General features: G+C 33.3%; 1 protein-coding gene across 3 annotated transcripts in view; it reads right to left on the bottom strand.

Annotated features, from left to right (window-relative positions):
* Window positions 1–24543, bottom strand: part of Sox102F (transcription factor Sox102F) — a 274330-nt gene that overhangs the window by 58898 nt on the left and 190889 nt on the right. For all 3 annotated transcript variants that reach the window (XM_076125982.1, XM_076125983.1, XM_076125984.1), the window contains one exon: window positions 7064–7606. In XM_076125982.1, coding sequence (XP_075982097.1) covers window positions 7064–7602 — 539 coding nt within the window. In that variant the 5' untranslated portion in view covers window positions 7603–7606. The remainder of the gene's footprint in view (window positions 1–7063; window positions 7607–24543) is intronic.

Raw genomic sequence — 24543 nt, 5'->3', positions numbered from 1 at the left:
CATCAGTGTCCTCACTATTTTAATTTAAGTTTTAAAACGAACATTTAACTTATAAACAAACCAACTTTTTCTGTGTTAATATGTTATTGTTACAATTATTACATCAAGAGAACAGTGCACTAATTGTTGTATTATTTATTGGCGGGCGCTCGCGATAACCCTTGCCCGCCGAAATTATTGTTCCTATATTTTGTCAATCGCTATCTGTTTATTATTGTCCGGAGAATTGGAGCGCCGCCGGTGGGTTGAATTGCAGTTTTTTTAAAGATTACAGTTCAATGGCCAGTGATAAGTAACAAAACTGTTTCTATGCGGTCATTTTGTTACAGAAAGCTGATTATGAATGCAGAAATGCATTGTCCAGTATGAGGTTGAATTCTAAGGTTTTAACTGTTTTAGTTAGGAATTTCACGTTATCAGAACCATGATCGTGCATATACATATATACATAATAATGTTTTCCGTTATGCTATCTGTATGAACAGTATTGCAAATGCATACTTCCTCGAATTGTTCCTGTCACTCAATAATTCTAAAATTGCCAACTCATCCCAAATTTTATTTCACGCCGATACAATAAACTTTTAACCTCTTTGTTATCAAAAATCAATTTAACACAATTAATTAATAATCTTTACAGAATAATGCAGAACGTTCCGGCAAAACAGTCGAACGCATCGGCAAGATACTATTACCGACTTTACAAAAGCTTAAGCGACAACCAGCAGTTTTTTCCTTATACAGTACATTAGCACTAAAAGTAGACCATTTTGTCTGGAAAAAGACCGTAAACAAATATTTTTGTCAACGATACGCTAAATAGTGACATAGTGAACTCTTATCGTCAAAACATTGGAAGAATTTCACGCACAGACCGATGTGCCTTATACGGAATTTGCTATAAATATCACCGGATGTTATCTGCTTGTATGACGAGATGTATGAATGTGGATGAAGCAAGAAAACTGTGTTAGGATCCCAGTATCGTGTTGCAAAATTTTTAATCACGTTATTTATCGATTACTGCTGATGAATACATTCTAGAATAAGTATCGAAACTTGCACAAAACGTAAATTGTTCCACTTACTAAAATCAAGATTTTTACTGGTGAAAGCCTTGTTTTTTCAAGAATAACTGTTCGATTCAAAGTCTATACAGTTTGTTTTTCCTCACTAAAAAGTTCCTGATAGTCCATTTGACAGCAGAAAATATAATAATTATCTATTTGACAGACAACATAGCAGAAAAAATAATAACAAAACAAGTAAAAACTCCAAGCAAACCTTATCAGAAGTTGTGAGCCAGACACTTAACATAATAAACTCAAAAAGATTGCAATATCTAAAAATAGATATGACTACTTACAAAATACGTAAGTAAATACCAATTTCAATTTACAATTGTGCTTCACAAGAGACAATTCATTATTATACAGAGTCAGTTCTGTTTCCATATGTAGGCAAATCTTAGCAGGCTTGCGATATAAAGCGGTATTGTCCTCACAAAGACGTATTGTGAAGAGGCCTTGTCAATTGTCTTAGCTCGTGACAAGCCTTTGTGACTATACGTTACCTTGGAAATCTGGTTTAGTTGGTTTTTTGTGTGGGAAAATTCATTAGGCTTTGCTTTAATGATAGAATTACTTTGGTACATATCTCTTGGTTTTAGGATCTATATTTTTAAATAAGTATAATTTGCATTAGCTAACTAATTGTACTAATTAACATTTTGTCGAACACTCTGTTGCGGTAAATTTTAAACCGTATGAATTCACATTTTGAAGATTACGTTCAATTCCAACTTTATTGCTGCAATGAGAGCAACTACTACAGTAAAATTACTTTGTTATTAAATGCAAGAGCTATAAACAAAAAAAAAACATTAATACGAAAATAAGTCGGTAAAATCATAACTTCAACAAACGTTACATTCTCACTACTGTTCACAAACCGCTCTGATTTCCGAAACATTTTTCACTACTGTTTTTTGCCGGTGAAATTAAAACGCCATAAAAGAAATAAATTATTTTGTCATTCCCATCATTATTGGAGTGAAGTGGGCATTTCTCATTTTGTAAGGTGAAACAAAAAAGTTTGGAGAACGCCCCGCGGCTCGGCGTCGAGTGTCCATCAGTGGCCTCATAAATAAGATATTCATATTAACTAATATAACATGTTTTGTAATCTGTAACACTTATATTGTGCTTTCTGAATATATATCACTGTACACATTATGACTTTGTCTATTGTTAACGTTTTGTTGGTTCGTGTGGTACGAGTTAGGCGCTTAGAGCGATTTGTTAATTATAGTCTTCTTCTTGATTGAACATAATGTTTTTGAGGAAGGAATTTCCACGAATACGTTTTGTTTAAAGCTCTACATATAGGATTTTTTATATAAAACAGTCCATATAAAGAACAACGCGATAAGAGTTGAGAATATCCAGTTGTCTATGCAAAGAAAATCATTCTCTCTCTTACTCACTCGATTTTATCAAGTCGCTAAAAGTTTCGATTTTCATTTTGCAAGATTTACATGAGGACAAACAATAATTATTTATTTTTACGCTGTTTTAGCTCTTTCGGTGTTTCTTAACAAAGTTGTCTAAATAACTCGCTTCAATCTTGTGACTTGATTATCAGTCCCCCTGAAGAGCATAACGGAGATGGATTGTAGCACATTACGAGCTCGCGTCTTAATCTCGTTGAGGGCTATTACTGTGCGTTTAATTACCGCGCACAATACCCCCGGTATGTTAGACCGAAATGTTGCACTGTTAATTTGGATACATGGAAACTGTTTAAGTGTTTAAATTATATAATTTATATAAGCCCTATTTAGACCAGCATGCGTATTACGTCTCTCAGATGACCACAAGTTTAAAAAAAATTCAAGTAAGTACATAGCTGTCTTGACGTAACGTGTTAACCATTATAATGTAAGAGAGAAATTAATGTACAGCATAGGGTTGAAAACCACCTCTAGATGTCATCTCAATATAGACCCCCTGAGCATTACTCACTAGGTATTCGTTTTCAACTAGGCTAATACAGAGATGCTGTATTTTTTTGTTTTATTATTACTATAGTCAGTTTTTGAAGGAATGACAAGTTTCTACTGGCTTGGAGTGGCTTATATACAGCGCTGTGGGGCAAAGCCTTTACACTATAAATTTTAACCTTTCTCCCTCTCATTCGTGCCCAATTATGAAAATAGAGTTTAGCCGTGGAAATAAAGTATAACTTAGTATAAATAAGTACTTTGACTATATTTCGATATTTATTTCATCCTTCTTCTCCGCATGCTCTTGTTTATACTCACAACAATGTATACATAGCAACAGCACATATCCGCGAATACAATCACAGTTATCAACAAAAGCTATTAGTGATAACGAACTGATAACAACACGTAAATATTGACATAGATCACGTTTGACACCGCCTTAACCTTTGTTATAATTATCTTCTATTATTGAGAGTAATCTGTTATGTTGCCTATATATTGAATATTTATAAGTAGATATTTATATGCCTAAATATTGGATTAATTCAATATTAGATTTATGAAACTCGTTTTATCTGAATTTAAACTATACTTAACATAAATGCGAACATTTGAATGACTGTTTGTTACTCAGTCAGACTAAAACTTCTGATGACAAAAACGAATTTCAGGTAGTTTTTACCCCAAAAATACACGGACGAAGATAATGAAACAGTTTCTTCCTAGATCTTTCTTATTGGTTTTATTAAAAATTCATCACGAGACTCAATATGGAATTAAAAAAATTGTATCAACGGAGGTATAATGTGCCATTTGTGGTGTTTCAAATTAAAATGTTAATTAATTTATCTATTCTAATAAACTTAATATCGCTTTTATTTTATTACTTTGTGCACTTACTACTGCTTAGACCACCAAGGCATTAACACCTATACTAAAACGAAAGAGAAAAAAAAACATAATAAAATTAAAAAAAAACAATCCATTCCACAAGTCGGATCTAGTCTATTATGTTATCTAATCATTTAGAGCCCCATTAGTTCTCCCATCTCACTTTATTATAGGTCTATTTATACTAGCTGCTAATGTCTCTCGATGCTTGATTAATCTACGGACTTTGATACCAACTTGAATTCCTGCTGGTTTATCGTAATACTAATTGCACAGAGTAATAATAAAAGATAGAAAGGCCAATAAAAAAACTAGTTTCCAATCGTTTTCGCATTTTTATCTTAGTTTAAATTTTAGATAATAAAATCATATTTTAAAACCCCAACAAATTGTTATTCTGACGAGTCAATAACATTGATTTAAAAAATAATAAAAAAACAAAATGGTGGATTTTATCTGTAACGGTCATAATTGTATGTCATCACTGTTTCGGATATTGCAAAATGAAACTGCTGATGAGGATTTTATTATGTCATTTGACAATAACAATAAAGTTATAATGGAGAATGTTTGTACGTGTGTGAATAACATCAGTTTAAATGTATTAGCTGAATATTTTTACAATAAAAGTCTAGGACATATTCTATGGAGTCGTCAAGAGAAGTTATGAGACATAATTCGTCACCTTTGAACTGCTATCTAATAAATTAATTATTTTCTTCTAGTAGACGTTGTCAATTCCGGGTATCTAAATCAATATCATGAAAAATAAAACAGCCATTTGAAGTAGACGAATACTAAGAAAAGTCGAAAGTAAAATGAAAATTCTTGTTCACCGAGAAAAATTCTAAGAACGATTTCTATTTCATAGATTTAATTCAACTTAATAAAAAACGTAGAAGATAGCAGCAAATTCTTTCAACAATATTCGGTGTCTGGCTAGCAACTAGCCATAGGCAATTGTACAAAACAATAAAATCTTAACAATTTCAACGGCAACGATTCTCTTAGAAACAAAGGTGGCAAAACAAAAGGTAGCTAAGTCATTAAAACACTAATTCGCGTGCATTAGTCGGACGATAATCTCGCCGACGTCGCTTAGAACATTAACATCAACAATAAGGCATTAGCGCTGAATGCCGGTGACTTCCAAGGAAATCTGATTAACACTACGTGAATTTAAATTATTGTTATTGTCTGCTTTTATTGTTGAGAAACGTGTTGACGACTTGTCACTGTACATCGGGTACACTTTAAAACTATGGTATCTGATGATTCCTACGAAATCATACATATTTTATTAGGTCTTGTTGGATACTACGATAGTCTATTATTTGTAAAGAAGAACAGACCCTTAAAAAGCTTAGTAAAGCGTGTAGTCATGGCTAATATATCTGATATATTCTGAGTGTATCCCTACAAATTTGGATTCTTGAGCACAAAAATCTTTGTTGTAACATAGCTGAAATAAAAATCGCTTTAAAATTTTCGAACATGGGGTAACTGATAATGTAAGTCACGCATTAATTAATACCAAAAATGTATTGTTACTATGAAACAGAACCTACGAAAAGGTCAGTAAAGTTTTGCAAAATAATCCACTATCTTTGTCTACGATCACAAACGCCTAGTAGCTGTTGTAAACCTAAGTTTAATTACTAACTACTATTTACCGTTAATGTTATAGGCTGTAAATAATTCAGCGGCTACTTAAACCTGCGTTAAACATAATAATATTAGCTATGAAACTGTAAGCTTAACATTTTGTGGTCAGCCGCCATTTTATTTATTACAGTCGTGATTTATTCGAAATATTTTATGATTTTCTTGACTTATACCAGTTGACCTGCAAGCCTTTAAAATATTAAAATGTAGTTGCATATAATCCTCATACACACTATTATACTACTGACATGATTTTCGAAATTATGAATTCTGATACTATTTAATCGGGTACAAATTTTATTAGTAGCTTAAACATTTATTGTGTATTACATCATTCATTGTCATTCCTCTTTATATTGTTGTGACGGTCATTCAATGAATATTGTATGGCCTTTAGTTTAAATCAACTATAGAATAGGACATTTTACAGCAACTAAGTACTTTACGATTTCCGTCACCCGAACTCAGTGGACATATAACGTAAATATCTATAAAACCATAGTAAAACAAGCGTTTAAAGCTTTTATAGTGAAATGCGGTGGTCCTAACATTGTTTTTAATGTGCTGTAATATGGCCAATTAAATTCTGGTAAACGACTAACTTGAAGTGGTCTTTGGCCGTTTTATTTCAGTTCAGTTTGCCGTAACGACAGTGCTTGTTCGTGTATTAATGTAAGTGATGTTATGTGGGAAGTTGCGTCATGGTGTAACAAAAGAAAATTGGGGTCATTGTTGTTTGAATATGTTAATTAAATTTTTGAGCTTTATAGATATTTTAGTAGATAAAACAAACTTTTTAAGAGCCTTTATTAGAAAAACGGGTTGAAAATCGAACTAATTGTTAGTTATTCTTACAATAACAACAAAATGAAATGGAATTTTGGAAAATAAATTAATTACATAAGTAATTAGACCTAGGAAACAACACAACCTAAATTCATAAACATACTATCAATAACGAGATCCATAATAAATTATCGTCGCATAATAATGATTTCCGTATCTCTTTGTAAACACAGAAACAAAACACTTGATAAATGTATGTAGGAAATTGCCAATAATCGGAAGGTGACCAGATTAATTACTGATACTGACTGGCTAATGAGGTATGAACAATGATATACAGAGGTCGAACTATTGTTGGCGCTAATGAATAGCTGAGAAAATGTAACAAAGTTCAATTAGATGACTGATAGCTAGAATAGTTAGATTATGATTCATTTATAGGGCAAAATTAATACTAAAATGTATCAATTTTCCCTAATATAGTTTGTGTTTCTCTCAATTTTGGGGTCATTTTCGTTAACTATCAATGAGTCATTGTCACACAAAATGAGACAATATATTATTGTCTCATTGAACCTACAAAATAGGTGTTACTGCCATAACTCGATGACATCTTTTATCACTTTGCTTATTGACTGTGAAATAAATCATAGTATACTCAATTTATATATGTGTGATGGTGGAAATGTATTTAGTCAATAATTTGTAACTTACTTGTTCTGCTTGACAGGCGTCGTTGAAGGCGTTGGCCTCTTCTCCTCCTTTATCGTACTGTTATTCATTTTTGACGTTAACCTCTTCAAAACGTCATCCATAGACCGCTTATGAGGTGCAGTCAGCGACAACGCGCTGTTGTGATTCAGCAATGAATTGTTATTGTTGCAAAGTCCCAAAACTTTCGCTTCTGCTCCTGGACTACTGCATTCTGAAGAGCCACGTCTTCGCGCTTGAAGATCGTTGACTTGATGGAGACTTAGGAAAGATGATGGGACTAGAAGATTATTTGTCATGTCTAACGTTTGTTCGAATCGTTGCTTCTTCGAGGGTCGTTCGTCTTCGTAATTCGTCTCCTCTTCGCTTATGGAACTCCTGGTGGAGGAACTGGGCGAGAACTTGTAGTAGCTGTGCTGTTCGTTGTCGTCTGATTCCTGGTGGTCCGGGAAGTCCAGGTTGGCTGGGCCGGCTTCAGGCTTCTCTGTGTCGGCAGCACCTTCTTGCAATTTCGACGGTGGTGACTTTCGTTTAGATGACATGTTTCTGCAAACAAAAAGTCATCGTTAATAACTTGTACATATGATATTATCAAGAATACAAATCTCGACATATTCCAATTTGTTTAACAGAAATAGAAAAGGATCCTAAAATGCCGCAAACATATCCAGACAGCATGTAACTTTGTCAAAGTTCCATCAATCAGAATTTTCCAGAATCGGATGATTGAAAACTAGATTCGAAATATTTCGTTTTACGTTCGAAAGCTTGTATGTACAGTATATACAACGAGTATTTACTAAATGCAAAATACAAACACAGTACACAAACAGTATCACTGTTTGATCGAGATCTCGGGTCAGACGTCAAACGTTGTATTTGTCACCGAAACTCCCCGACTAGTTACGAAACTCGCTTCGTTAAAGCACCTAATTGGGCTCTACTAATTGTACTAATTGCAGTTACTGCCTCCTTTGGACTTAAGGTGTCCGCCGGTCTATGTACAAGCCCGCCCAATCGAGATAGATCTCTAAACCCGGCTTGTATTTCATCTGAGCCTGTAAATGTGACGTAGAGGGAGGGGGGCGGGGAGGGTCTTGTTATATTAGCTTATTTTATTAATGTGTGGGTGTTAGGTTATGCTGGATTGGCCGATATCTCGTGCGATACAGTGGGTTTTGCGCGTGTGTACAATTATAGAGTAGCATGTGTACTTTGATGCTGATTTGAGTTGGAAACGTCTTCATTGATTGTGTTAACAAACGGTTCCTTTGCGCGTAGTGTCTGGCGCGTTGCTTTGATGTTTGTCTACGGATCTGTTGTATTGATGTGATTATTTTGAAACGTTTACTTGATGTCATCCTTTTGCGAGTGTGATCCTTTGAACGTCAATGACAAATGTAGTAAACTTATTTGGAGGATATAGGTTTGGTGTTTAATTATTAACTCAGGAAACTTTGTCATTTATGTAAGGTTAGAGTCTCTGTCTCAAGATTTTTGAAGTATTTCATCTTTAGAATAAGATTTTATGTATAAGTTCAGCGAATTTTTACTAAAATTGTGCATAACTTCTGCCCTATTATAATATTTATAATTGTAATCGTTCATCGTTGAACTTATTTAAAATGAAATGTAAATCTAAATATGTAATACAAATATCATACTAGCCTGCTAGTATAAACACAAATTAATTCAAGCAAATTATGTATAAGTATTTACGACCTATGTTAATCAGGTCTTTGGCACTAAACACTGGAATATAATCTAACTAAATCCATCAACAATTATTTACGTACTACAATGTTTGTGTTTAAATCAAGTTGGCTTTAAGTCTGCAAAGTTGCGCCAGATCTGACAACTAAATGAAAAATAAACATTAAAATTTAAGGCTTTGCTTGTACAGTGCTAGTATAATTAAAATAGTTTTGATTGCCTAAATTCGTGATTGAAATACCTAATGCTAAGTTTTTGATGTCAAAACCAAATTTGATTTGTAATTCATTGACTTTGTACTATAATTTTTGTTGAAATTTTATTATCTTAGTAACGAAATAGTTATTTAATTTAAATAGCTGAACAGAGTGTAAAATGCAAAAAAACTTTTGGTGGGTTCACGTCAAAATATATTTGAATTATATGATTTTTTAAACTATAAAATCAGTTACATCTCTACCAACATTCGTTAAATGTATTTCGAAGTTTATTCATTTCATACATGTGAATATTTTCAAAATGTCACATAATATCGATCAGCAGAGACCTAGTTATTACAAAGGGTGTCAAATCAATAGGCGTACAAAGTCCAATGTCCCGACACACAGCTAGAAAATTGTATTAGTGTCCTTGAAACTAAAGGGGGCTGGAAACAGGAGCTACGAAATAGAGGAGATATCAACAAAATGTTTTATTTTACTTTTTGTACTTTTTATCTGAATTTATAGTTTCAGTTTACTGGTATAATTGTACAGGTAAACCACGTAAATGATTTCGATAATAATACAGTTACGAACTTTTCTGCTTCTCTCTTTTATCTTGCCTAAGGCTGCCTGCCTTTTCAACATATTTCTAATCACGCACTTTGAGAAAATTACTGTAAAATGTTTTTACAGAACTATATATTTTTGGGTTTTACGCTTTGCCCGATTTCTGTGAGTTACATTTTATATAATAGTCAAAACAAATATTTCCCATTATTGTCATATTCTCATACTTTGTAACAATAATAACTCACATCGCACATTCATAGCTTAATGGTTCAATGAAATCAATTTCCTATGCCTGCGTAGACCTCGAGCAGAAAGAGGTCGCTGCAACAAAACGATTTGAAGATTCAATTTGTGTATGCAGTCTTTATTGTTTACATTTTAAACAAACAGACTTTTATACAAGAAAACTTTTAGTAAAATAATGACAGAAATAATTCACTAACTTATGTATTATTACGAAACACCTATGTAACATCCTAGAAACGCGATTTCCTTCACATGCGTTTGACTTTTATAAATTACTAGCTGACCTGGCAAATGTCGTTTTGCCATGTAAATAAAAAAATATATTGTCACTTAGGGGTATGAAAAATAGATGTTGGCCGATTTTTAGACCTACTCAATATTGTTGAAATTAATTATTTGTAATTGCAACACTTAAATATATTTCATAAATGTCATCTGTCTTCTCAAATACTTTGTTCTGTCAATATGGCCGTTGCCTATTAAATACGTTGTAATATTTTAGACGTGTATTTATTTACTGACCGAGTATAAAACACTTAAATACTTTAACATTTTATCAGGTTATGGGCCGTTATATGTCTGAAAGTATTCAGTAAAAGTATTTTGTTACTAAAGTGCGGTGATACAACTGGATTCAATTTGAAGTACAAAATTTGTAACCGCCATTACCGGCGTAGTTTTATTTAAATTTTTTCAGCTAATAATTCGAAAAGTACAACTAAAATGGTCTTACAAATATCAATGGGTACAATTGAGAAGCTCATTGGACGAGAAAATTATCAATGTTGGAAATTTGCTGTTAAAAATTATTTAGAACACGAGGAACTGTGGCAAGAGATTGAACCAGATGTCGGTTACGTGTCAGATAAACAGAAAAATACAAGAGCAAGGTCTAAAATAATATTGTTGATAGATCCAATTAATTATGTCCATGTTCAGGAAGCTACAACAGCGAAACAGGTTTGGATTATCCTCAGAAACGTATTTGATGACTCAGGGCTCTGTAGAAAGGTAGGTTTATTGAAAGATTTAATAACGACGACCTTAGAAAGTTGTTCAAGTGTTGAAGAATATGTAAATATAGTAATATCAACAGCTCACAAATTACGAAATATCAATTTTGTGGTTGGAGACGAGTGGCTTGGTACATTGCTGCTCGCTGGCCTCCCTGATTACTACAAACCGATGATAATGGCTATGGAGAGCTCTGGTGTGAATATTACTACTGATTACGTGAAAACTAAATTGTTACAAGAGGTTAAATCTTCAGATTCTGTTGCCTACCAAGCCAAGTCATATAATGAACCAAATATTATGTCAAAGTCTAAAAATCCACAGAACCACTCCCATGATAATAGGCAATCCAAAGGTCCACGGTGCTTTACATGTAATAAGCATGGACACATGAGCAGAGATTGTTATTTAAAAAAAAAAAAAAAAAAAAAAAAAAATAAAAAAAAAAAAAAAAAAAAACAAAGAAGAAAGAGGGGTGTTTGGCTATTGTGACTCAGATTGGGCTTCAGATGTTAACAGCCGGAGATCATGCTCTGGCTACACTTTTTTGTTTCAGGGTGCTTCTGTCTCATGGTGTTCTAAACGACAGAATACAGTCGCATTATCAACCATGGAGGCAGAATATATGGCGCTGGCTACAGCCACACAAGAGGCTATGTGGCTAAGATATTTAGAGTCAGAACTGCATCGGGAGGTTACAGTTGTGCCTACCTTGATTTATTGTGATAATCAGAGTGCGATCAAATTTGCAGGTACTGATTCTTACTGTGCTCGCAGCAAACATATTGATATAAGATATCATTTTCTTCGAGAGAAGGTAGCTGAGAAGGAAATTGAACTCAGCTATGTTGGAACTCTAAACATGGTGGCTGATGTCCTCACAAAACCAGTTTGTCAACAGAAGACTGAAGACTGTTCAATAGCTATGGGTTTGCAATTAAGAAGAGGATGTTGAAATTAATTATTTGTAATTGCAACACTTAAATATATTTCATAAATGTCATCTGTCTTCTCAAATACTTTGTTCTGTCAATATGGCCGTTGCCTATTAAATACGTTGTAATATTTTAGACGTGTATTTATTTACTGACCGAGTATAAAACACTTAAATACTTTAACATTTTATCAAATATGCTCACAAAATTTCATGAGAATCGGAAAACCCGTTTCTGAGGAGTATGGCAACAAAAACTGTGACGCGGATGTTTTTTTTTGTGAATCTAAACCATTCTCAGATCCCCTTGAACACACACAAAAAATTTCACCAAAAACGGTTCAGTAGTTTAAGAGAAGTTCAGTGACATACACACTTACAGAAGAATTATATATAAAGATTTGAATAAATAGTTCTTATGGAATACGCTAGAAGCGCTTATCAGTTTTTTACAAGAAATGTCTCCATAGCTATTGGATTGTCGACAATAATGTTTCAGAAAATCATGTCTTTCTCAAGCAAATACCATTTACGTTTACTGCAAAAGAAAGTAATAAACACGTCAATAATATAACTACACATTTCCTTTTCATTACCAATTGGCGTCATACTACGGTGCGAACAGTATGGGGGGTATTGGCGGGAAAATTTGACAGGTCTGTATTGCGTTCGGAAACGTTTATTTCTCTTTCTGTATATAATAATGTTGGTCATATTTCGTGTTGATTGACATTAACTAATATCTGTATTATAAGTAAAGGCGTCAGGAAATTCGTGTCACATTAAAATAGACATTATTTAAATAATGTATAACCATAGCGTTTGTTGAGTGAAATATGTATGCGTTTCAATAAATCTTTGACTTCCTTTACCACACATATCACGTTTTGTTGTCACCTTTTATTTATTTAATGTAAAATTTACGTTTTTGTACCACCTACATAGTCTTTTATAAATATCCTAATATTGCTTCATTTGTCACATTCTTTTTGCAAAAATAAATTATTGAAAATAAAAGTTGCTTTGAAAATTTAGTCCCTAATCGGCCACCCATCTGCAAACATACGGCAACAGATATTGCTTACCAATCCTGAAGTTGATTTGCATTCATTAAATAATGACAATTCATTTTTCAACAAAAAATAATATATCGTAAACAAGACAGTCTTAAAATTATATTGCAAAAATTTTTACATACAAAATATTTGCTATTACATTCAAGTAGGACTCAATAAAAGACAATCAAACACAATAAGTCGGCAGTTCAATGGTGCAAGTCGATTTCAATTTGCAGTGGGGTGCGGTGACAATGACGTCAGCGAATTGCCAGCAAATTGTTTTTGTAAACACCTCTCACCCTTGCTACTGAAATTGTTTTAAATGGTTTGCGATGGTGGGAAAAGGGTTTGTTGGAATTATTCCATGCACTTCGTTTATTTCAAATGTGTTAAAATGAAATATGAATGTAGAAATAAAAAAAAAATTTGGGCTTTTTTATGACATCTCATACATACATACATATTATTATAATCACACTTTGTTGTAGGATTAGGTACCTACAGACCAAAGAACTTTATTCAAACTGCACTGATTTGAATAAATAATATATTTTTTCTACTAAAAACAAACATGGACCCGAATACGAAACTATAATAACATGTCCTTACAAATTGTACACTTTGTGGATGAAACAATTAATCGAAGGTAGCAGCGTGATCTAATCTTCTATCTTCAGTGATTATTAGTCTTATTAAATTCATAATCGTGTGTATTCAAAGCCTTGAATCAGTAACAATTTATGTTAATTTTTTCAAACAAATTAGTATTTTTGCACTATTCATCAACATAAAACAAGCTCATAAATATTCAATTTTGACTGCACATACATCATAATTGATATAAAATCTATGTAAGATGCAAATCTCACGGGAATTCCTGAGCTTATATCTTTCATATTTTTCTTCTATAATTTATTGCGTGTAGATTGCTGAGAATATAAACCAGTTGATCTTCCATTGCGATGATAAAAACGGAAGACGAAAGAACAAAAAACTTTTCCAATACAACCTATTGTTAATACTTAAACAACAGTAACACTAAATATACCATCATAATTCATCATATCTTTATCAAAGCAACACTAAGTCCCCACCTTTACTCGAAGTCGGTCCAACATGTCACATGTAGAGCCGACTTCTAATTTATACGAGATATTAACATGTGCATCCGTTTAGAAATTAATCAGAGTACGAACGGACGGACGGTCTAAGTAAACGTAACGAGTGCCTAGCCTCCAATCTATTTGACATAGGAAATTGCCAACGCCCGTCTTAGATAAACGGCTAAGGTTCCAAAGTGATCAATGTATTAATGTCATCTAGGCAAAGTTTCCTCCCTTCGAGTATCAAGAAATCTCGATACGGAGATGAAGGATTAGCAATGGCCACTCCAGGGAGCCGACGCTTAATCAAGTGTGAGAAAAGTATGTTTGTGAAGCAAAGTTTAATAAAAATCTTGGATCTGAATATGTGAATTGTGATAATTCTGCTTCAAATGAACCTGACAATAATGTAAATTTCAATAATTTTACTAAACTTGCTAATGTTCACAATACACAAATCTATAAAGCTAATAATGCTCACAAATATTTTCTCCCTTTTATCATAAAATGTCTCTCACCTAAACAGATTTCTAAAGAAGGAGACATAATAAAAACAGTTCAAATCAAATAAGCGAATAAAAGTCCAAGAGCGGCAGGAGAGTACAATGAAAATAAAAATTAAATAGAAAAATATTGTGAAGCGTCTGTAATTGAATGAGGAACGAAGAAACATTTTTTCCTTTAGCAAAAAATCGTCGGCAGGAATCTACCAGTAACAGAATTATTTCTATTTTATAATAAGTTTATTCACAATAAGGCTGAAGGGAATTTCTAGCGTCGCCGTCGTTCTCGTTAAATTAGGTTTTGATGAGCCCATTTTCTTGTTTGTCGTTAATGTATCAATTTATTTTTATTTGCCTGGATTTATTCATTTCTTTTCATAGTGTTTAGTTATACTTTTTAGGTAATCGTGTTCCCGTTTTGCTAAAGACCCAAGTTTTGGTTGAATTGCTTTGAATTTTCTTTACCAAATAAAAAGCAAAATGAATGTTAATAATAACCTGCCGAACGACTTTCAAAGAGAAAAATAAATAAAATGACATGTCAAAACAAGCGCTGCATCGCACAATTGGCCTCTATTGAGTAAAGCTAAGGGAGGTGGAATTATCGAAGCGAATTACAAGAAAACTCCCCACGCACAGAAACTTGAACAAAATGTAGTAACAAGTGTAATAGCTATTGACAAGACTGACGATACACTAGATGTGGCAACACATTACGAACAATTTGTTGATAAAATTCTATAGAGATTTTCCCGGTCGAGCAAATGGTCGATGGCAATTTAGATAGACATCATAAACTACAAAATAATGGCAATTTTACATCAATATGATAACACTTCTAGAATCTTTTTATTAAATCCCTCCACATGTAGTCATGATGTCATCGTATTTACGACGAACAAATGGCTCTTTAATTTAGTAGATACCTAATAGAATGAATCATAAACAATAGTTATCGAGAACAATGTTTGTTTAGTTTGTGCGACCACAAGAAAGAAACTCCACCTAAGCCGTCGGTCGTAAAGCCGTAGTTTATAACGTGTTTGAAAAGGTTCCAGAAAGCAAACATAAATAATATAATTAAAAAAATATAAGTGTAAATAGTGGATAAACATGCGACCGAAGTCAAAACATCCATTCCATTCTGAAATGCTTATATAATTTGTCATGTGTAATATTCAGAAGCCAGAACTATGTCTATATTTTGTCCCACCACTTACTTCGTTTGATCTTCAATAAACTGTATATTTTTTTTCGAAATAGTAATATCACTTCGCATTAAAATGTTTCTATAAAACGATTACGTGGAGAAATTACTGGAAATTATGTAAGTACTTATATTATTTACTTTTGCTTGGTAATATTAATTATTTTAATGTTAAACATTTTCAGATTTTAAATCTCAGCTGGTTTGCGTTTCACGCCTTACATGTGTATATTTACACGGTTTTATTTAAGCTTTTACAAGTGAGGAATAATTAAATTTGGTTTTTATTTAAGTTGTTACTTGCAAAAAGCATTTTGAGGCCTTGAATCGTTTTTAATTATAAGATTTACCGACTTTATTTCTAGTGTTTGTTAATATACACATTTTTTCAGCAAATGGTTGACTTTTTTTTTGGTTTATTGTATCTTGCCATATCTAGTAGTCGTTTAAGGATCGTTGTATACATTTTCTTGCGCCTGACAATGGGGGAAATTACCCATCGGTGCGCGACAACGCGAGACGAGTGGGCGAGCACAAAAGTGAGGACGCCAACCTTTTAATATCAAATATTATATTTTGACAAATGCGTTTTTTTGAGGCTAGTGAGTCTTTGATATGATTCTTGACGAACTTATTTATACTTATTTAGCCCCGTGAAAAAATGTTGGGATAGGAAGTTGCCAAATGATTTTCAAATTCCATTTATGAGAAGCTTTATATGTCATTCCCATACCTATCGTATTTATGAGTCTTACTATCAGTTTTTATAAGTCTTATTATCAGCTTGATCTACATTGTAGTAATATAACGCAATAATAATATTGCTCAAAAGATAATAGTTATACATAACAATATTATTAATAAGCTATCATATTCATTGATTATAAACATACAACGCGAATATTTCAAATACTGGACGTAAAATTCTAAAGCCATCTCCACACTGTTCTACCGCAGCCACCCTACGAGATAATGACGTCATAATGATTACGTGCTACAAACAATACGGTTAATACGGCGTGCACAATGTCCAATCACCGCACAACATTACACTATTGTTCTAACAGACCTTTGTACTAAGGAACTAGGATTTGGGGATTTGATCGATTTTCACGAAACAAATTAATGCAGGGTGTAGGGATTTCTAGATGTTATTTGCAGGAAATGGTTGTATGTGTAAAGAGGTTTCAGGTTCGATTCCCTAGTGTCTTGTTTGATCAAATAAACAGTGAGAAAACTATTGATTCATTAGGTTCCATTAGCGTATTTACAAAAAATCGTATTTGCTCGTAAATACGATTAATACTAAAAGGTGTTACCAGAATAATTTATCGATTGTCTATTAATGATGAGCGACGACCGATAGACTCATTGGTAAAAATATCGAAATTGGTAAAATAAAATAATATTTGGCACGATCGATTAATGCGGTACTATTTTTAAGCAAGGTTTGAAATAGCTTTGACAAAATGAATGAAATTAATAATAATAGTAGCAATAGGTATGTTTTCTATTAATAGGATTTTCCTAGTAAATTCCTGGAAAGTGTGATGAATTAATTATGAATATTTATGAATCGTGGTGAGTAGTGTGTTTGGGATTTTCTTCAAGAAATTCTAGGTAGTACTTGTTTTAGAATTTATTATCGCCGGTCCTAGAGTTATGCTAAGTTAATTACTAAATAGGCAGTAATTATTCAGCATTATAGCCTTTATCCTGGTATTAATAGAAGATAAGAATAATTCACTTTTTCCGGGAAAAGGTATATTTTTCGTAACAATATCACTGATTTACTTACGTGCCGGACATATATTTTTTACTTTTACCATCGCCACAATAATCGCTCTTCCACTTAGTATACCTTTGACATTATTAACTTTTTATCTTAATAAATAGATCTATATCAATATAATTTTGACCTGTGTAGAACTAGCACAACATTTAAGTCCGGGCATCTTCGTATCATCAATAGTATAAGACGTAATATCAACAATTAAGGCGTATACAGACTGAACGACGGCTCGACGATTTTCCCTAAACAAGAGGGGTTGATGAGAGACTATTGTGTTCTTAGGTCACTGCGAAATGAATTGCGAGTGAAACGAACGAATGTAGTGCAGCGGGGCTATTCAGACGGTGTTTTTATTTCTGTTGCGATGTAGTTTGTATTTGGTTTTCTATTCCAAAAACTCTTATCGTGTTTCTAAGTATCTGATAGCAGTCTTAAATGATTGGGACTATCTCCAGTTTGTAAATCTCTGTAAATAATAGAAAAAAATAGGATCTTGATTTTTTTACGTTTCAGTACCTATGTTTTATTATTAGTTCAGGCAGTGTTACCAATGTTATTCATAAGAGAGTACAGTGTAAAAAATTCCTTCCACTATGTAAAACAAAAAAAAAGTAATTAACAATAATTCAATGAAAAAATCAAGCTGCTCAATCAAAATCGCAATAAACTATATCGTTACCGCAAGACAAGTTTGTAGTGGCAGCGATCGCTTTCATCCTCTTTGATACGAACTAAAACCGGCATTTTTCCACAATCTTGAACAAGAAACACAGTGTATAGGGAAAAAGGGAAACAGTGGAATACAGTGGATACAAAAACCTTGTAGAAAAATAGTTGACATGCAAATAAGTGGTACATTCGAGTCAAGATGCCTCTTCAGAGCTTTGCAAAGGAACGCGCTACAGGAAATTTGGCTTTAAGCACTTCGCTTGATCCTTGCAGCAATATTGTTCGTCGGTTTAATATTTTTATAGTTATCGTGTTGGGAAATTCTGATACTCTGATTCTATTTAGATTTGTATACTTTCGATCGCATCTTTGATGGTAAAGCAGTACTTTCCCGGGTTTAAAATTTTGTTTGTTACATTGTTTGAAACTATAAGTAATTTTATTGTTTATTTAAGCATATGAAGCTCGAATTTATATAAAGTATCTACACGTGTTACCTTGTGAATAAAGACGGCAAAATCCTAGAAAATTCAGTAGAATACGGTTCTTAAATATCTTTATCAACTTTTCTATCAAGTAGCAATCGGTTAAAATAACCATGCGTAGAAAATAAAATAGAAAACTGCGTATGAGAGCGATAGTAGTTTAGTAGTAAAACCGGTCGGTTCCCACGGCTGAGGTTCCGGTTCGAATCCAAAGCACCTGTGACTTTCCGAAGTGTGTGCATAAATCATATTATCACGTTAGTTGACGGTGAAGGAAAACGTTTAAATAACTCTCGTTGATATGAAACTAAGGCTTTGTAGAACCGATACTAAATTTATTTAAGCAATAATTTTGACATATTTTAAGAATATTTGTAGAATTTCGATAGATTAACATCTAGATCTTCGATAGACTAACAAAGACATCGCATGATCGTTATATCGATCCCTAAATCATTTATATAGTAGGTACAAACAGAACATAAATAACAAAAGAAAAATCCTTGCTTTTCATTTGGAGACAAACAATCATATCAGTTCCTATTTAAGAGAATCATTACTGCTATAAAAATAATGACACGCGAGTCACCTCATGTCATTGAGCTACTCCACAATGTCACGATGTTTATATTATCGTGCCCTCCCCCTCGTCCCATCATAAAACAAACAAGTGCACATCCTTTGACAGTGCAACACAAACAATTGTCCAAATCATAAACAATGGTTTACATCGCAAATAGCCGAGTCCTGTTCAAAGTATCCCCACATATAATGAACCATTCATACTGCCAAACAAACTCCAACCAACCATATGCAATAATTCCATACCAAACTCAACGACGTGATACAGTCCTATCCCCCTATCATGTTACAAAGGATTCTAAATCCAAAATAGATAGCAGTAAAACCGAGAATTAAATGACTAACGTAATAGATGTAAATCCTTGGGTGGCTGACAAAGAACAGAAGCGATTTCACGACATCAAAGTGGAACACGACATATTACGCTACAAAATAAACACCAGAATAAATACATCGAAATGTTTGTTCGGAAATATTCGGCAATGGGGTGATCATATTCTAAATTATCTGCTAACACAGGGATTCACAGGGTAGTTCACAAACCCTTTTGACGACGAGATTAATTTACTGTTTGTATATATCATACGGTTGTCTATGTGCGCGGGTTTGGTAATAATGAATACCTAAATATTATACGTATTCATACATGTATTTCTGCAGCAACATTGTGAGTCCGCGTACGTTTTTCGCCACAAACACGAGCATAATAATGGCAGTATTAAAAGTTTTCTAACGAACCCAAATTGTTCGCAGCGCGTCTGAGTTGAAATTTGAGCAAGCTCAAAAATGGTAGGCTATAATTTGCACATAAAACGTATCCTAATGGCAACGTACGTGATCACTTATTCGACGGACTCACAAAGCGGGACATCTTCATCTGAAAGCAGACTCTGATTTAAATACATTATTCTTGTAATAACAGCGCGCACCGGACGAAGGGAGCCCCATTGAAGTCGTAGAATACATTATTTTAATTCGTACCACCTCTTTGTGACCCCATCAGGGAATTAATGGATTCAAAGCCTTCTCTTCCGTTCGACAAAGAATAATTTGCTAAGTAAATGAACGGGCAGACAATCGCGTTACAAGCCCGGTTTTGTTTCGATTGTAGATTAAAGAGTGGCGAATCAGTGAAAGGGGCACCTTTCAATCCAAGCCTTTGTGGACGTTATCTCTGTTAATTTCGGAAGGTCAATGAATAAAATACACAGTACAATTTCATTATTCATCTCCAAGCTTTGATTACATTTAGCGATGAGGTTGTTTTTTGAGATTTGCATGTGCGCGTTCCAGTAAATGCTGATTGAAGTTAAGTTTGTGTGGAGTTCTATTAAGATATTGCATCGCGAACGGGGAAGCAATAATCTAAATTGAAATAGGTTGTATCTAAGATGTACGGAGTTGGTCTCAATTCAGTATTCATTGAGAGCGGTAGAATAGAGGAGCTATCGAGAATTATTGTCAAATCTCAGGGGCAATGCGGCGGCTGCTCGCCGAAACATGAACTAGTGAGGGCGGGGCACTATTGATGTTTTACAATATTGGAATTTGCTTAAGTGCAGATAATCCTCTATCGGAAGTTGTGTGAACGTTGTGATTTATATTCACCTCGTCTGATGTATGCACATGTTATTAATATTTTATATTCTATATAGTGTAACAATAATTGTTATTATAAATGGTATATAATATCATCAGATAATTATTTAAGAGATTACTATAAACTACAGGATATCGATGATTAATACATCTAATGAATAATACAAAAACAACTAGACCTAACACAATATGACTACAGACATGTCATAAAGACTCCTTCAAATAAAAAAGAAATAAAAACACAGAAAGTACATTTTACTTGGTAACATATAGTCGACTAGTTTATAGTAGTAGTCCCCTTTCTTAGCGGTTGTGGGGGAGCAGACGATCGTTTGAGCCCCAAGGGCCAGTTATTGTCTCATCGGCTGACATCCCAACTCATTGGTACTTAGACATAGTAATGTTTGTATTCGTAATACCTTTATAAAGTTCAGTGGTCATTTTAATGGAGTGTCGTTGTAAGAAGCTCTTATATGTATGTCAAGTAATGCATATATTAGTTATTAGTATGCTTTCTTATTTTAAAACAAGATTGTTGGTCCTGAAAAAAAAACGATTACGAATAAAGATTAATATACGAACGACAAAATTTTTCTTTTTACAAAGCTTATTTTCTAAAAATAACACCAAAAACCACTAAACTGTATTTATCACGAAACATAGGGAAACGTGGCAAGTTTGCATCAAATAATATCGAATGATTTATATTTTATTTATAAGGTTGGTTCGCCCGACCTACACCTTTGTGAATAATTTAGATACAGACACATATTATTTTTGCAAGGGCCGGCGTTTGTCCTATAAAATATCATTTGAGGACAAACGTAACCGAAAGGGGGACCAAATCCTCGAGGCTAATCTATGAAGGACAAGATGGAGGGTTAAACCAGATAAATATGAATAAATGTTAGCTTTGGGGTCAAAAAAAACATTGTCTCTTTGGTAAATACTGCGAGCGTTATTGTAGTTTATTATTTGAGAATGCTTAAACCACAGACTTTTAATGCTTGCTTGTTTAAGTGGAAGTTACAATTACTTACTTAAATTTGGTTTAACAACTGTGTAAAAATTGAATCTTGGGCAAGAGAAATAGTAAAAAGGACACTATTACACACACAACTATTGCGTACGTGTCTTTATTGGGACCAATATACTATTCTCACCACAAATAGTGCTCCTAATTGTCTTCAACTTACCCAAACTCAACAAACACCTGAAAACCCTCCATCAATCTGATTCATTCACGTATTCACCTACTGCACTAGCAATTAATAACAAAACAATACAATAAACTAACGTTTGTTCCATCGACATTCTCGAATCAATCCCGAACACTCACAATGGCTCAATCTGCAGACGTTTCTAACTAAATTACACCATCCGTACCTATACGAACATTATTAACCCCTTTCAAGACATCACAATCACAATTTGCGGTGTTTGTCAACCCGTTAATGCCATCAGCGGATTTGTTTAAAGGTGAGAGTATACTTTACCATTCATTGACTAAGAATTTTACGTCACAATTTCAAATTTGGTCAAGCAAAACACTGGAGCAGTGGCTTCGCTAAGAATTATTTTCACAATTGTGAAGTAAAATTGGGAAAAAACATTTTTCGGATTGTCTAGAACATTGTCTAGAACCCTTTTCTAAAGGGTGAATAAGAAGCTCTATTGTCTAGTCTAATATTGAGTTGAAATCGTTTTTTTTACTAGCGCCTTAGTGTGATTCAAAGGAAATTTGTATGCAAGTCAACGCAGTTAAATAAATGTTATCACTTCATACAACAATTAATGTAGTCGGTCGCGCTACCGTACGGTTATTTCCGAGAGCTTGTACTTGTAACATTGTAACATTACAAGAGAACACTCAAGTTGATCGTCATCTTAACACATTAATACGATATTTCGGTAATATTTTGTAAGTAACGTTTACTTGCGGTTGTCTGAAGTGCCTTGTTGCGGTTCCACGTTGGGTTCTTAATGCCCGTTTATTAAGTGTGAAATAATGTCGTTTTGACTCGATTATGATCGTTTGTGTAATGCTTGAGTACCCTTAAATGTGTTGGTTTTGATTTATTTCGTTTTTGTTGTGAGAAATGTGGAATATGTTATGAAAGTGTAAGTCCTCTGTAATTCGTATTTCTTTTAAATGTTGAGTTTTACACTAGTGAAATTACACACAACCACAGTTTTAATTGCGTTCTAGTCTAAATTCTAATCAAAATTTAATCTCTGCTCATCGCTATGGGAAAATGACGTGATTTTCTATTAGTATATATATAAATTTTTGATTGATTGTCTTCAATAAAAAAGGAGTTTTCAATTTGATTGTATTTTTTTTTCAAATTGGTATTCTACAGTTTTTGAGCAGTTTTACTCAGAAATCTCTTTTAAAACAAACTTCTGACGTAATTGAAATTCTCGCATATTTCAACAGCTCCTCAGAGCAAGTCTTTCGCGAACCGTCACGAACATTTACAATTGTACGGAACTATAATGGAACAATACGCTTTGACTCGCAAACAATAACACAACATTATTGAAATGAATGGAAATGGAAACTACAATATAAGGAATTCTCTGGTGTAACGAAGACATTGTAAACTAAAGGTTACTTGTGAAAAGCGACCCTTTTGTTTACTTGAAGACGACTTCAATATCTTACTAATACAATAATATAAAGTTGAAGAGTTAGTTTCGAAGCAAAAATCTCAGGAACTACTGGTTTGATTTCAAAATATTTGTATTAAATAGTTTATTTATTGCTTTATTGTCTCTTGATTATGATTAGTATTTTTATTCGGGGTAACGTTATTTTATTAGCCTGCTTTACGTACCTATTTTTATCGTAAAAAGATATCAGCGACAGTTCTTCAAATTTGCATCTACTTATTACGTCACATCGTATCGCAATGCGTTGCTCACATAAGACAACAGACACACAAATTACTATCTATAAATAAGCCAACTAATTACGAGAATTACATCACAATCGTATTACCAATAGACATGTTTGAACCCAATAAGTGTGAGATGGAGTGGAATAATCGATACGACAAACAAGAGGGCTCGGCGGTATATCGATACATCGATGTATGGTTCCGATACAGACGTTCGAATTAGAATCGATTTCCGCGATGTGTTCGCTCTTGGCTTGTTAAGATTGTCTGATAGTGTTTCGGCGTTTTGTTGTTGAGTGCTTTGAACCGATGTCAGGTAATTTTGGGACTGATTGTTATTGTCAACGCTTTCGTCACTTGGGTTTAAGATTATTTGGGGTGTAATCATGTGCCATACTCTACTAAAAATCGCTGTGAAACAGTTGTAAAATATATTTAAACCAGTCTTAAATTTTGAACAATATTCTGAAACATTAAAAGAATACGTGCATGAAAAATTGTATTTTACAAATCCATTTAATAAATATTACTCAGGCGAGATAATACTCGAAATAAATAATAGAAAGAGAATTACGACGACCCCATTGTATCTGACAATAAGAGTCTAATAATTCATAAAAAAAATAATTATAAGATCAAAAGAAAATATATCGGTTGTAACATTTTTCCCGCAAAACGAACACGACTCTTAGATAAAGTCAAAGTATCTTGTAACGGAGATTGTAAAAGTCGTCGAAGAGATAAATAACCTTACAAATTCTTGATTTAATCCTCCACATGTTAGAAATGCACATTACAACAGGAACAGATATTATGCTTGTACAATTCGCAATAAAATACAACATTTCACACACAAAATAGTATATTGCCTAACATATCATATCTTAAATATTAAAAGTTAG

The sequence above is a fragment of the Anticarsia gemmatalis genome, chromosome 18, assembly GCF_050436995.1.
Source record: "Anticarsia gemmatalis isolate Benzon Research Colony breed Stoneville strain chromosome 18, ilAntGemm2 primary, whole genome shotgun sequence".
Taxonomy (NCBI): domain Eukaryota; kingdom Metazoa; phylum Arthropoda; class Insecta; order Lepidoptera; family Erebidae; genus Anticarsia; species Anticarsia gemmatalis.
The sequence above is the reverse complement of the archived record's forward strand: the minus strand, read 5'-3'. Positions and strand labels throughout refer to the sequence as shown.